Consider the following 11,793-nt stretch of genomic DNA (forward strand, 5'->3'; position numbering starts at 1 on the left):
GTCAGAAGAAAGAATGTTCATCGAAAGAACCTTTTCCAATAGTGACTCGTATGCCCTTCCATTTGTCTGTATCTCCGCCATGTTTTACGAAAAAAATACAGAGAGATACAAATAAAATTAGCCTACGAGCCAAAACAACCTGAAACAGAAATTGTCAACACATTAGGAAATACATCAAGCTATAAAGCTTGACAATTTGTACCCATACATACAAAAACAAGAACAAATCCTCAAAACCCAACTAATCATCACAAAATAAAAATTCTAGATTTCATACGAAACCCTAGAAATCGCCGAAGCAATAACTATGTCAATATCGAAATTAAACGGCAAAGGAGTTCAATTTCGTCAATCCCAGATAAGAAAAAGTGGAATTCGATATCAAGTTCTTAAGGAAGTAGCAAAACCAAATCGTTCAGGATAAGGCTGTGTATCAATCGGTTTAAAAACAACTCCTAAAAAGCAAAACGAACTTAATTATCGAGAAGCTTATCGAAATCGAAAGGAGTAGAAGAGAGAAACCTGAAATTTTGCGAACTGTGCTGGCGATTACAGGATTCAAGCTCGAGAGGAAGAGGACACCAAAAGAGCCCTAGAAACGGCGATCTTGTATTCTCTCTCGTGTGTCTGAGTTTTCAGATATCAGCGGCTTCCACATTTAATTGGGAAACTTTCAAATATGACCTCATATTATCACGTATTTTCCACATGTCACCCGAATATTTTAATATTTACAATCTTTTATAGTTTCTTTTTTTTCCCTAATCTTCACAAAAAAAAAAAATGCAGTATTAACCTCTATCTAGTCTAGTCAGTAGTTTTGTATCAATGTATATTGATGACAGATAAATTTGATTGGTGTGAAATAAGATTTGAGTTTTGTATGACAGATCAAAACGACAGTCAATTAAAACGAACAAAGAAAATGGTTGTAGACTTGAGCATTTTGCTAAACCTCGGGTGGTAGGCTCGTATTCATTCAGCCGGTGGGATGAGTTCAGAGAAGCTTAAGCATTTGATCCGTCTTGTTCTTTGTGGAGGTCATGGAGGCAGTGCGGGCGGGCGAACAAGCTATTACGTATTTCAGAGTCCCCTCGTCTACTATCTGGAGCATGAAGGTGTGAGACCTGTCTTGGTTAACCAGATGCAGAACGAGTTTGCAGTCAGTCCGCATCCTAGTTGATTTGTTCGTGCTAGACATGAATGAACACGTCTGATTCCTCGAAGCAACTCGTTATTGGAGAAAGCGTAGCAATCTTTTTGAGCACTTAAACAGAGCATTTGCTTAAGAGTCATCGTTGCTACAACACACAAATTGACACAACACTGAGTCTGTTATAAAAATTTTGGAAAGCAGTTTGCGACTTCTGCCCAAAAAGACTCATCATCCCTCTCTACAATGTTAGAACCAAAAGATTAACGAATGACACCAACTTACAGAAGATATCCTACTGACTGGTTATAGCCTGGAGAATCTATCAATCACAATTATGCCTGCATAACTCAAACTTCCCTCAACCAAGTCAGAATGCTAACACGGCTTTACTTCTCTTGTTACATCCACCTTGCCAGTCTTTCTCTGGGTTCTTCTAGGAGGCAACTTGTCCTCTCTCCCTTTCGTTCCATGTTCTAACTTCCCCATGTTGTTTCCGGTTTCACCAGTCACATGGTAAGTGACATTTCTTCCACTAGAGCAACAGATATCAGTTTCTCCACGCACTTTCCTCTTTTTAACCGAACTACCAGAAGCAGAAGAATCAGTTGTGCTCTTCCTTTTGGCATTCTTCTTTTCTCTTATCGCAGTTGCTTTCGCTTGCTCGCGTTCTTTCTTTACCTTATCATAAGCCTGTTGAACCACACTTGCAGCATGAGCTGCATTGCTGGTTCTTGAAAAAGTCCACTTGGAGCTATTAAACAAACCTGAAGTAGTATTGTGGTTTGCAGCTGACTTTGGATCCAGGTTTCGCTTTAGACGGCTGAAACTACTCCAACGGCTTGATATACCTGGTTTAGGGACTTCTACTGCCAAATACGATTGTAGACAATTAGGACACCGAAGGCTACAGTTGACATAAACTCTTAGATACTCGTACTGCATCATGCATCTCCTGCAGACTGTCCAAAAAGTATCTGGCTTTGATTGTTCTGATGACCCGGATGCAGTACATGAGCTCGGTTTTGTTGTCTGATGATCAGTCTGTCCTGTTTTCTGTGTATCACCAACTGGCTTTTGCGGATGGTTCTTCTGGGTTGGCAGATTGCTCTTCTGGGCCGGCGGATTCTTCTTCTGGGCCAGCGGATTGTTCCTCTGGGCCGTCGTCCTCGCATTTGTAGTGAAAGTAGTCTTTGCAAAATTGCAGAAACCATTATTAGAAGATGAAACTGAGACCTTCTGATAAACTGAGTGCAAACTTTTCCTACGATCATAAGCTGCTCTCTGATCCTTATCTGACAAGAATTTCCAAGCTTCAGAAACATGCTTGAATGCTCCTTCAGCTCCAACAGAATTGTTTTTATCGGGGTGAATCATTAGAGCAAGCTTCCTGTACTTGGTCTTCAACGTTTCATAATTATCGTGCGGACTTGCATTGAGTATTCCATACCAGTCGACATCCTCTTTTACTTTGTTATCTGCAGCGATATACACATCCAAAGTTGCTAACATCTGAGAAATACCTTCTATCTCTGGATACAGACTCTGTGCTTTCAAGGCAAATTTCTTTGCCCCAGAAATGTCTTTCATTTTGAACTTCATCTCTGCAATATCTTTTGCCCTTGCCGCCTCGTCCTTGTTGCACTCCATGCCTGTCGTGTATCCTTATCATTCAATGTTTGTAGTGAACAAGTTTCTAAATTCCGAAGAAATTCTCCAAGATCTGAGCGATTTGCCAATGCCTAGGCTATATGTTTTGCTTACAAGGAGGGCAACTTTTCTGTCTAAAGAAAAAAGGTAGATATAGAGGTGTTAACATAAGTGGGATTCAAGTAAAAACGCATCACAGATATTAGTTTAGTACCATGTAATTTAGCATGTCAATGGTTCACCGCAATCATCTTCTACACACATGCAGCCTAGCTATCAAAGATCTGATACCAATGGTAATTGACTAATTTCCACTAACACATACAAATTAACATGTAAGAAAACCAAGCAAACCAGAGGCACCTTTTGTAGTGAAAGTAGTCTTTGCAAAATTAACAGATATTAAGTTAGCACCATTTAATTTAACTTTATATACATACATGTCAATGGTTCACTGCGATCATCTCTACGCACATGCAGCCTAGCTATCAAAGATCTGTTACCAATGGTAAGTCCTACTAACACATACAAATAAACATATAAAACAACCGAGCAAACAGAGACACTAAACTAAAAGCCTAGGCTACAAGAACAACCCAATGAACTCTAATTGCAAATCCACAAACCAGCAACTCTTTAGCATGTCCACAATAAAACCCATATTTCACAAGTTACTTAATTCAGCGGCTTGAGGAGATAATAATATAAACAAAAACGAAAAGCTTAGGAGTCAAAACATAACTTACCAGAGTTAACAAAACACCCCCTACACTAAGAAGCTGTTGGTGCTATGAACTTCAAAAATAGAACTTCCCAGAAAGCTTCCAAGCTACAAAGTTAAACAGAACAAGATCAATCAACATTAAAGAAACAGAAACAGCTCTCAATCATGCGTCACTGAGAAATCAACTCTATACATCAATCAACAAATCTACAAAAATCTCAGAAGCATAGAGAAACAAAGCTTAATAATATTGCTACAATGTGTGTGGTTTAGAAAAAAACCCGAAGAAAAATGTGGAAAAATCCAACAAAATCCAAGAGTAAATAGCCAAATCGAATCCTAGATTCATCAAAAAAAAAAAAAAAAAAAAAAACCCTAGAAACTTCATAAAACTCAAAACCCTCTAAAAAAAAAAATTCGATTCGAAACGCAACCTGATTCCAACGGGATTGAAAACATCAAAAGTTAATTAAATCTAAAAGACAATGTCGAAATCTGTAATCAGTCAATCAATCGTATCAGGAATCGTATCAAATACGACGTGAAGAGCAACAAAGCGACACACCTGTAGCAGATTTGCAAAGTTTTGGGGTCAAAGATGAAAAGAAGAAGATGCGACGAGAGAAAACGCTAGAATTCACAAACACCACCAAAGTTGCGTTTCAGATTTTTTTTTTTCAATTGCGGCTTAACTTTTATATTTAACTTAGGAGGTTTTTAATATGACCCTCTTATTATCTACTTTATAACAGAATTGACCAAAAACTTTGGGATAGTAATAGTTATGACCTCATCAAAGTGTACTAGTGTACTACTATAGCCACACTTATCTGGTGTGATAGCACAGTGTAGACCTCTAGATATAGAGAAGTTTACTTAGATTTATGAGAATTGATCTAAAATAACCCAAATTATCTAATACAACCCAAATTATAAATTTGATTTGAAAATTGATGTCAATTTATATAGTTTATGTAAAGTTTTATCTTTTTTTATATCTGAAGAAACGAATATTAGATCCGAATCAAATAAAATAAAAAAAACAAATCGAATATGGACGTATTAAAAATAAGAACGTATTGAATTTGAAGAACAATAATCAAAATGAGATTCTAGTAAATTCTGTTTTAAAAGGATCGTGGACATGTTCTATTGACGTTATTTTAGTTTTCCAATCTTCTATGTTCAAGGAATTATAAAAATTTCTTGTGTAAGAAATATTATATTCGGGATGTTTAACGCGGATTTAAGTAAATCGATCCAAAACGAACAGAATAAAAAAAAAACATGATCCGAGAATTAAACTCAGTTTTAACACAGTTGTATAGAATATGTTCTCTATATTCTTAAAACGAAAGTTGGATTCAGATCAAACAAGAAAAATCAATAATTGGATTATAATTTACAATTGCATTAAAAATGACAAAATATTTGAATTTAAAATAAGAATAGACAAAGTAAGACTCAATATCGTATAGAATCGGTTTTAAAAACACCAAGTCAATTGCCATATATTGTAATTTTAGGTCTTGAGTCTCTCAACTAGATAGAATTATGAAATTATCTATTTCTTTTTAATTGAGAAGACATTTACTAGGAATGTGTAATATAATATTACAAGTGTACTACTATAGCCACACTTGTGGAGCACAGTGTAGACTTCTAGATATAGAGGAGTTTAATTAGATTTATGTGAATTGATCTAAAATAACTCAAATTATCTAATATAACCAAAATGATAAATTTGATTTGAAAATTGATGTCAGTTTTTATAGTTTTGTAAAGTTTTATATTTTTTATATATCCGAAAAAACGGATATTAGATCCGAATCGAACAAAATAAGAAAAAAATTGAATATCGACGTATTAAAAATAAGAACGTATTGAATTTGAAGAACAATAATCAAAATGAGATTCTAGTAAATTCTGTTTAAAAAGGATAGTGGACATGTTCTATTGACGTTATTTTAGTTTTCCAATCTTCTATGTTCAAGGAATTATAAAAATTTCTTATATCAGAAATATTATATTCGGGATGTTTAACGCGGATTTAAGTAAATCGATCCAAAACGAACAGAATAAAAAAAAACATGATCCGAGAATTAAACTCAGTTTTAACACAGTTGTATAGAATATGTTCTCTATATTCTTAAAACGAAAGTTGGATTCAGATCAAACAAAAAAAATCAATAATTGGATTATAATTTACAATTGCATTAAAAATGACAAAATATTTGAATTTAAAATAAGAATAGACAAAGTAAGACTGAATATCGTATAGAATTGGTTTTAAAAACACCGAGTCAAGTGCCATATATTGTAATTTTAGGTCTTGAGTCTCTCAACTAGATAGAATTATGAAATTATCTATTTGTTTTTAATTGAGAAGAAATTTACTAGGAATGTGTAATATAATATTACAAGTGTACTACTATAGCCACACTTGTGGAGCACAGTGTAGACTTCTAGATATAGAGGAGTTTAATTAGATTTATGTGAATTGATCTAAAATAACTCAAATTATCTAATATAACCAAAATGATAAATTTGATTTGAAAATTGATGTCAGTTTTTATTGTTTTGTAAAGTTTTATCTTTTTTATATATCCGAAAAAACGGAGATTAGATCCGAATCGAACAAAATAAGAAAAAAAATTCGAATATTGACGTCTTAAAAATAAGAACGTATTGAATTTGAAGAACAATAATCAAAATGAGATTCTAGTAAATTCCGTTTAAAAGGATCGTGGACATGTTCTATTGACATTATCTTAGTTTTCCAATCTTCTATGTTCAAGGAATTATAGAATTTTCTTGTATAAGAAATATTATATTCGGGATGTTTAACGCGGATTTAAGTAAATCGATCCAAAACGAACATAATAAAAAAAGAAAATGATTCAAAAATTAAACTCAGTTTTAACACAGTTGTATAGATTATGTTTTCTCTATATTTTTAAATTGAAAGTTGGATTCAGATCAAACAAGAAAAAATAATAATTGGGTTACAATTCATAATTGCATTAAATAATGACAAAATATTGGAATTTAAAATAAGAATAGACAAATTAATACTGAATCTCGTAGAGGATCGGTTTTAAAAACACCAAGTCAAGTGCCATATATTATAATTTTAGGTCTTGAGTTTCCCAACTTGATAGAATTATGAAATTATCTATTTGTTTTTAATTGAGAATAATTTTACTAGGAATGTGTAATTTAATATTACAAGTGTACTACTATAGCCACACTTGTGGAGCATAGTGTAGACCTCTAGATATTGAGGAGTTTAATTAGATTTATGTGAATTGATCTAAAATATTGCAAATTATCTAATACAACCAAAATGATAAATTTGATTCAAAAACTGATATCAGTTTTTATAGTATTGTAAAGTTTTATCTTTTTTTTATATATCCGAAGAAACGGTGATTAGATCTGAATCAAACAAAATAAGAAAAAAAAATGAATATTGACGTATTAAAAATAAGAATGTATTGAATTTAAAGAACAATAATAGAAATGAGAATCTAGTAAATTCTGTTTAAAAGGGATTGTGGACATGTTCTATTGACGTTATTTTAGTTTTCCAATGTTCTATGTTCAAGGAATTATAAAAATTTCTTGTATAAAAAATATTATAATCGGGATGTTTAACGCGGATTTAAGTAAATCGATCCAAAACGAACAGAATAAAAAAAAACATGATCCGAGAATTAAACTCAGTTTTAGCACAGTTGTATAGAATATTTTCTCTATATTCTTAAAACGAAAGTTAGATTCAGATCAAACAAGAAAAATCAATAATTGGATTTTAATTTACAATTGCATTAAAAATAACAAAATATTTGAATTTAAAATAAGAATAGACAAAGTAAGACTGAATATCGTATAGAATCAGTTTTAAAAACACCGAGTCAAGTGCCATATATTGTAATTTTAGGTCTTGAGTCTCTCAACTAGATAGAATTATGAAATTATCTATTTGTTTTTTAATTGAGAAGAAATTTACTAGGAATGTGTAATTTAATATCGCAAGTGTACTACTATAGCCACACTTGTGGAGCACAGTGTAGACTTCTAGATATAGAGGAGTTTAATTAGATTTATGTGAATTGATCTAAAATAACTCAAATTATCTAATATAACCAAAATGATAAATTTGATTTGAAAATTGATGTCAGTTTTTATTGTTTTGTAAAGCTTTATCTTTTTTATATATCCGAAAAAATGGAGATTAGATCCGAATCGAACAAAATAAGAAAAAAAAAATCGAATATTGACGTCTTAAAAATAAGAACATATTGAATTTGAAGAACAATAATCAAAATGAGATTCTAGTAAATTCCGTTTAAAAGGATCGTGGACATGTTCTATTGACATTATCTTAGTTTTCCAATCTTCTATGTTCAAGGAATTATAGAATTTTCTTGTATAAGAAATATTATATTCGGGATGTTTAACGCGGATTTAAGTATATCAATCCAAAACGAACAAAATATAAAAAAACATGATTCGAGAATTAAACTCAGTTTTAACACAGTTTGTATAGATTATGTTTTCTCTATATCCTTAAAACGAAAGTTGGATTTGGATCAAACCAGAAAAATCAATAATTGGATTAATAATTTACAATTGCATTAAAAATGACAAAAAATATTGAAATTTAAAATAAGAATAGACAAATTAATATTGAATCTCGTAGAGGATCGGTTTTAAAAACACCGAGTAAAGTGCCATATATTATAATTTTAGGTCTTGAGTTTCCCAACTTGATAGAATTATGAAATTATCTATTTGTTTTTAATTGAGAATAATTTTACTAGGAATGTGTAATTTAATATTACAAGTGTACTACTATAGCCACACTTGTGGAGCATAGTGTAGACCTCTAGATATTGAGGAGTTTAATTAGATTTATGTGAATTGATCTAAAATATTGCAAATTATCTAATACAACCAAAATGATAAATTTGATTCAAAAACTGATATCAGTTTTTATAGTATTGTAAAGTTTTATCTTTTTTTTATATATCCGAAGAAACGGTGATTAGATCTGAATCAAACAAAATAAGGAAAAAAATTGAATATTGACGTATTAAAAATAAGAATGTATTGAATTTAAAGAACAATAATCAAAATGAGATTCTAGTAAATTCTGTTTAAAAAGGATAGTGGACATGTTCTATTGACGTTATTTTAGTTTTCCAATGTTCTATGTTCAAGGAATTATAAAAATTTCTTGTATAAGAAATATTATATTCGGGATGTTTAACGCGGATTTAAGTAAATCGATCCAAAACGAACATAATCAGTAAACATGATTAGAGAATTAAACTCTGTTTTTCTCTATATCCTCAAAACGAAAGTTGGATTTGGATGGACTAGAAAAGTCAATGAATTATTATTTACAATTGCGTTAAAAAATAACAAAATATTTCAATTTCAAATAATAATAGTCAAAATAAGACTGAAACTCATATAGAATCAGTTTTAGAAAGACTGAGTCAAGTGCCATATATTGTAATTTTAGGTCTTTAGCCTCTTAAATAGATAGAATTATGAAATTATCTATTAGTTTTTGATTGAGAAGGATTTTACTAGGAATGTGTAATTTGATATTACGTAAATCGTTACAAAATAAACAGAATAGAGAAACCTAATTCTAAAACAAAATCCATTGTTAGGATCATTATAAGAATATTTTTTTAAAAAAGACAGAAAACGGAAAGAGCCCAACGGATGACGGAATTTAGGCCGATTAGTCTTTGTAATGTGTGTTACAAGATTATCTCTAAAGTGCTGTGCTTCCGGCTCAAGAGAGTTCTTCCATCTCTTGTTTCTGAAACCTAGTCGGCTTTCGTTTCAGGCCGGTTAATAACAGATAATATCCTGGTGGCCCAAGAATTTTTTCACGGCTTAAATACCAATTCTCAATGTAAATCGGAGTTTTTGGCATTCAAGACAAATATGAGTAAGACTTACGATCGTGTCGAGTGGGATTTTTTGGAAGGAGTTATGGTTAAGCTGGGGTTTGATAGTAAATGGGTTTCCTGGATTATGTGGTGTGTTTCTTCCGTCTCGTATCAAGTCCTTATGAATGGTCAGCCTAAAGGTTATATTAAGCCAAGGAGGGGACTCCGTCAGGGGGATCGATCCTCTATCTCCTTATTTGTTTATTCTATGTACGGAGGTCTTACTTGCCAATATTAAGAAGGCTGAAAGAGAACATAGGCTTTCGAGTATCAAGTTAGCTCGAGATTGCCCCACAATCTCACATCTGTTGTTTGCTGATGATAGCTTGTTTTTCTGTAAGGCTGATGTAGCTGAATGTACTACGGTGATGGACATCATAGAAAATTATGGGAAAGCGTCGGGACACGAGGTTAATTTACAGAAGTCATCAATCATGTTTGGCAAAAAAGTTACCCCTAAATTAAGGACTCAATTGAAATCCGTAATGGGAATCTCCAAAGAAGGTGGTATGAGGTCGTATCTGGGTATTCCGGAAAATCTTCATGGTTCAAGAACTAAGGTTTTTAGTTACATTAGTGACCGATTAGATGATCGTGTGAATGGTTGGTCTGCAAAACTTTTATTGAAAGGTGGAAAGGAAGTAATGATTAAATCGGTTGCGTTAGCTATCCCAACTTATGTTATGTCTTGTTTTAAATTGCCAATGGGGGTAACGTCTAACCTAACGATTGCCATCTCAAATTTTTGGTGGAAGTCGAATGATAAGGCAAGAGGTTTACATTGGGTTGCTTGGGATAAGATGTGTAAGGATAGATGTGATGGTGGTTTGGGTTTTCGTGCTTTGGAACAGTTCAATGAAGCAATGTTGGCAAAGCAGTATTGGCGGTTACTTCACTATCCTACGTCTCTGATGGCTCGGGTCTTACGAGGAAGGTATTTTCGGAATAAACATCCTCTACAGGCCAAGAAGCCTTATTCCCCTTCATTTGCTTGGCGGAGTATTTTCTCAACAAAAGGTTTGGTGGAACATGGTTCACGATGGGCGATAGGCTCCGGCAGTAACGTCTCGGTTTGGCGAGATCTGTGGATTCAGATACTCAACCAAGACCTGCTAATGGTAGAGGGAGGCAGTTACATCCCAATTTAATGGTCAATCATTTTATTAATCCGACTACCAAGGAATGGCATTTTCCAATCCTAGAGGAGTTCATGGATCCAGCGGATATACAAATCATTTTATCTATGGAGATCAATAAATCCTATAGACCGGATAAGCTGATATGGCATTTTACTAAATCAGGGAAGTATCCGGTGAAGTCTGGCTACCGGCTTGCCCGTGATTTAGTTAAAGAGGTAGAATATTGACCGACGTGTACGGTTCTTAGGGCGCAGGCTTGGGAACTTGAGGTTCCTCAGAAGATTCAGCATTTCTTCTGGCCGGTTGCTTCTGGTTCCCTCCATGTGTTGGAACGCCTTGTTCATAGGGGAGTCAGGTGTGATCCCTTATGTAAACGTTGTGGTTTGGTGGTGGAGACTATCAATCATGCTCTTTTTGAATGCCCCCATTCGCGTCAAATTTAGGCTTTGTCCCCGCTGGACTTATGCATTGATGGCTTCCCCTATGGTTCTATTTATCCGAACCTAGATTTCCTATATTGACGGGCATGTTCCCAGTCCGGAGTCACATATACAAGTTTACTTCTCCCATGGATTGTTTGGTCTATCTGGAAAGATAGAAATAAAAAAGTTATTCAGGGTATCGAGGCAGAGCCAGGTGATATCATTAATCAGGCGATTACTGATAAGTTGTTATGGGAGGAGGCAAAGTCCTTCACTTCGGCTCCTTTGGATCCTTTACCCGTGGAGGCTCGGGACCCGGGGCCCCGGTGTCAGGTCGATGGTTCTTGGAAGGCTCCAGATCCGTTGGAAGGGTTAGGCTGGTGCATGTGCGATAGTGAGGATGTTTTGTTGCTTTTGGGGGCACGCAGTCAGCGACGCGGTCCTTCACCTCTACATTCGGAGCTTCATGCGTTGATCTGGGCGATGACATCCATTTTGGTGGCGGGTGTTGATTGTCAGAGTTTCGAGACAGATTGTGCTGAACTAGTGGCGAGGGTGCAGTCCCCCGATGATTGGCCTGCCTTCTCCAACCTGTTGGAAGAGCTTGGTGTACTTCGTTCATCTTTTCCATCCTTCGTGCTTACTCCGCGCACATCCAATGTTCGGGTTGATTGTCTTGCTCGCTCTTCGAGATTGTTAATTTTTGCATCTACTTTTGTAAACTCTTTCC

The 11,793-nt window shown here is 34.1% G+C and overlaps 1 protein-coding gene across 4 annotated transcripts; it reads right to left on the minus strand.

Moving 5' to 3' along the window:
- Positions 778-4,197, minus strand: LOC104724098 (chaperone protein DnaJ). Of its 4 annotated transcripts, XR_757520.2 has the most exons (4): positions 4,093-4,197; positions 3,550-3,632; positions 1,439-2,937; positions 778-1,301 (listed from the first exon to the last, which is right to left on the minus strand). XR_757520.2 is itself a non-coding variant. In XM_010442544.2 (3 exons), the coding sequence occupies exon 3, from the start codon at positions 2,801-2,803 to the stop codon at positions 1,532-1,534; it is 1,272 nt and encodes a 423-aa protein (XP_010440846.1). In that variant the 5' UTR covers positions 2,804-2,937; positions 3,550-3,632; positions 4,093-4,197; the 3' UTR covers positions 1,316-1,531. The 4 variants fall into 4 exon arrangements, 3 of the variants coding, with proteins under 3 accessions (XP_010440846.1, XP_010440847.1, XP_010440848.1); XM_010442544.2 differs by lacking the exon at positions 778-1,301 and having other exon boundaries at positions 1,316-2,937; XM_010442545.2 differs by lacking the exon at positions 778-1,301 and having other exon boundaries at positions 1,316-2,933; positions 4,093-4,191.

The sequence above is a fragment of the Camelina sativa genome, chromosome 11, assembly GCF_000633955.1.
Source record: "Camelina sativa cultivar DH55 chromosome 11, Cs, whole genome shotgun sequence".
Taxonomy (NCBI): domain Eukaryota; kingdom Viridiplantae; phylum Streptophyta; class Magnoliopsida; order Brassicales; family Brassicaceae; genus Camelina; species Camelina sativa.

Bases quoted from the DNA above. Each gene is read 5' to 3' on its own strand.
- LOC104724098 (XM_010442544.2), bottom strand. From the start codon at position 2,803: ATGGAGTGCAACAAGGACGAGGCGGCAAGGGCAAAAGATATTGCAGAG.